Source organism: Hipposideros armiger, unplaced genomic scaffold (genome assembly GCF_001890085.2).
Source record: "Hipposideros armiger isolate ML-2016 unplaced genomic scaffold, ASM189008v1 scaffold_610, whole genome shotgun sequence".
NCBI lineage: Eukaryota > Metazoa > Chordata > Mammalia > Chiroptera > Hipposideridae > Hipposideros > Hipposideros armiger.
Genome location: NW_017731960.1, coordinates 405,632 through 409,142, shown reverse-complemented (window position 1 = coordinate 409,142; position 3,511 = coordinate 405,632). Strand labels below are relative to the sequence as shown.

At 34.3% G+C, this 3,511-nt stretch overlaps 1 protein-coding gene across 1 annotated transcript in view; it reads left to right on the top strand.

Moving 5' to 3' along the window:
* IPO8 (importin 8) overlaps positions 1–3,511 on the top strand; it is a 72,202-nt gene that overhangs the window by 59,491 nt on the left and 9,200 nt on the right. The window contains exon 21 of the mRNA XM_019624963.1: positions 793–998. Within this exon, the coding sequence (XP_019480508.1) occupies positions 793–998 (206 nt within the window). The remainder of the gene's footprint in view (positions 1–792; positions 999–3,511) is intronic.

The following is a 3,511-nucleotide window of genomic DNA, read 5'->3' as shown; positions in this document are numbered from 1 at the left end:
GTCAAGCTGTTGTTCACCATCTTAGCTGTAGAGGGCGCAGCGTCACTGGCCCATGTGGGAACTGAACTGGCAGCCCTGCTGTTCAGAGATCGCGCTCCCAAGCCAACTCTTTTTTTTTTTCATTTTCCAAGAAAACTGCAATTTTAGGTGTGATACAATACAGTAGTCTTTTCATTCTTAATATTTTTAGTTTGAAACAACTTAGAAGAAACATTTAGTAAGAAAAATGTATGTAATGTATATTGGTCGAATTTTTCCTTCATAATTAAATTTTCCTTATTTTGTGTTATAGCAGAGGACATTTAATAGATTTACTTATAACCATGAATTCAGCTTATTAGATCTTGAGGTTTTGAAATAGCTTTTGGCACCTGGGGTTAGTGTACCGTACATCTGCCAAGAAACATGTAGAACAGTTTAGTAAAGACAAAGTCTAAGGAACTTTTCATTTTTTCCATTGGATAGGAATTTTATGCTGTAAAATACAGGTGTTCTTATTTTAATAAAACTTGTTATTCCAAGACCCACATATAGCACTTACAGTAATCATAAATTGATATTACAGCAAGATTTCACCATACTGATTGCAGACTCCCATAAGTCTTTCATGATAATAATTGGTTTACAAAACTTGATTTGCATAAGATTTCATGTAGTACAAAATGGGAGATACCTATGTATAATTCCAGTGAATGAATCTTAGAGTATACACCTTGGACATTCCTTTTTATAGTTTCCTCAGAATTTGTCCTCATTACTTATGTGCACATTTTTCCCCCCTTCATCATGTAGGCATCATGACCGGAAGATGTGTATAATAGGACTGAGTATCCTCTTGGAATTGCAAAATCGACCTCCTGCAGTAGATGCTGTGGTGGGACAGATCGTGCCCTCAATTCTTTTCCTTTTCCTTGGCCTAAAGCAGGTCTGTGCTACTAGACAACTGGTAAACCGGGAAGATCACTCAAAAGCAGAGAAAACTGATATGGAAGAAAATGGTAAAGTCTTCTAACTGCAATGAATGCTAGAATTGATTTTGATTTGAGCATGCATTTTCTTTGAATCTTAGTCTGTTTGTAGTCATTGAACAGATTTACATTTTTTGGCCTGTTGCACATTTAACAAATACTTTGGGTTTGGTTGACTTAATTATATCATTGATATAAATTTATCTTTGTTCACCTTTTGACATGTAAGTGATTTATTATTGAGCCTAGTGAATGTTGCTATACCCAGGGAAATACACTTATAACAGAATTAAATGGTCTTACATAAATTAGCAACCTAGTGTTTTTTGTTTGTTTGGTTTTTGGTGCTGACAATCTCGGTGAAGGCAGCAGCTATAAGTTAAATTAACCATTAGACTGAGAAGTGTCAGAGCACAGCATATTAGAAGAGACAGCTTGATTTTTCTTTTTGTGGTTCTTAGGTGACTCATCATCAAAAATTATAATTGGGAGATATTTGTAGTTTACAGGTTATAAATTTACAGTAAAGTACATAAATGAAGGTGATTTGCNAGCCCATCCATATTAATTGAAAAATAGCTATTGGTAAATACAATAAAATTAGTTCATCAGTGTTTTATTTTGGAATTGAAGTTAGATGATTTTGTTTTAATGTGCCAACTCCACTATTTTCTCTTCATTCTTATACGAACAGGAGTTTTCTTTCTCAAGAGAAGTTCTGATCACATCATGCTTATTCTGAATCTTATTAATTTATCTTCCTAATTTGATTTCTCACTGTAGTCATTTATCTTAAACTTGAAAAGACTAACTTCACATTTGGATATTGCCATCATTTGGGTGTGGACTTTTGTAGGACAGTCTCCAACTAACTGTAATCTACACTTAAAACGGAAGGAGACTTTTTGGCACTACCGTAAGACCTTCCTTTGGCCATTTCATCTCTCTGAATTTTTATGAGAATATAAATTTACTATCTCTAAAAATAATTTAAATAACCAAAAGTTTTATTTCCACTAAAACTATCTTATTTATCCACTAAAAGTATCTTATTTATCGATTACACTTTTTACCAACACTCAGCTTTCTATAAAAGTTACTTGGTTTCTTTGTGTATGGTTAATTCTCTTTTTCTATTTTTCCTCTAGTGCATTCCACTTTTTGTTCAACTTGTTTTGGAGAGATTAACCCGAGGGGTCAAAACTAGTGAGCTCCGTACCATGTGTCTTCAGGTTGCAATTGCTGCCTTGTACTACAACCCTGATTTGCTGCTACATACCTTAGAAAGAATTCAGTTGCCTCACAACCCTGGACCTATAACTGTACAGTTTGTAAATCAATGGATGAGTGATACAGATTGTTTTCTTGGGTATGTATCTTCTGGATTTTACACTGCATTTCTGTTTCTGGAAAGTTGATTTTTGAAATATGTACATATAATAGCATAAAAAGGTAATTTTCATATCTTAAGAATTATTTTTTAGTGTATTGTTAACATTTAATTTTTAGAAAACTAAGAATGTGTTTCAGCAGTAGAATCTAGTGGAAAGAATGTAGCCTCTGAAAATTAGGTATAGTTCTTCTCCACTTGTTTTTGACTTGTGTGTATTGTTATATCTCTAGGTAACAAAAATTAAGTGTCCATCTAGGTTCCATGACTACTAAGTATCTGTGGGTAAAAACATTCTAAATGGAGTAAGGTTTCTAAGGAAAGTACCAGTTTGATAAACATATAATGTACTGTCCGGGATATTGAACTCTTGTCAAATCTCAAGGGAGCCTGTTCTTAAATGTGAGGCCAGGATTATTGGTTGTAGTCCAGATGCTGCCCTGGTAGGAGAGTTTGGCCTTATGTGAAACTCTTTCCTAGTTTCCTAACAGGAAAAGTGAGATTCCAGAGTAGTAGTTATAGACCCACCTCAAGTGACCCAATACATAGTAGTGACAGTGTTATTGGGTTGTTGGAAAAGTCATGATGCATTTTTGCAACAACAAAAAACAGGAAAAATACGTCATGACTTTTCTGACAACCCAACAGAGAATTTGAACTGGATTGGTGACTAATTTGCTTACGGCACTAAAAGTAATGTTCTTTTTAAGTTTTATAAGATCATTTAGAAAAATTTGCTGAGGGGAAAAGAATTCCAACAGGAAAAGTAGTTAGGACACTGCTAAGTTATGGGGAAATGATGGAGACCTGAATTAGGATAGTAGTATAGGAGTGGGGGAACATCTTTATAAGATGCTATATTTATTCTAATTTTTCTAATTGTAGGAGATGGGAATTTGTCCTTGATTTAGATTTCTTATTAAAGCCTTAAAAGGAATAACATGCTTTTAAAAAGAAATTGTGCTTAAAGTCTTCTGTGACAAAGGCTTAGGGAGTAGAGATTTGGTCATTCACAGTTATGCAGTTGGTACGCTTATCTCTTTATTAGCATCTATTAGCAGTTTTCCAGAGATGGAACGTCCATTTCAGCTATTGCATAGACTGGGCATGCTTGGATTGTGCTTCCTTGGATTTTTTAAAGAGCCCCACTAGA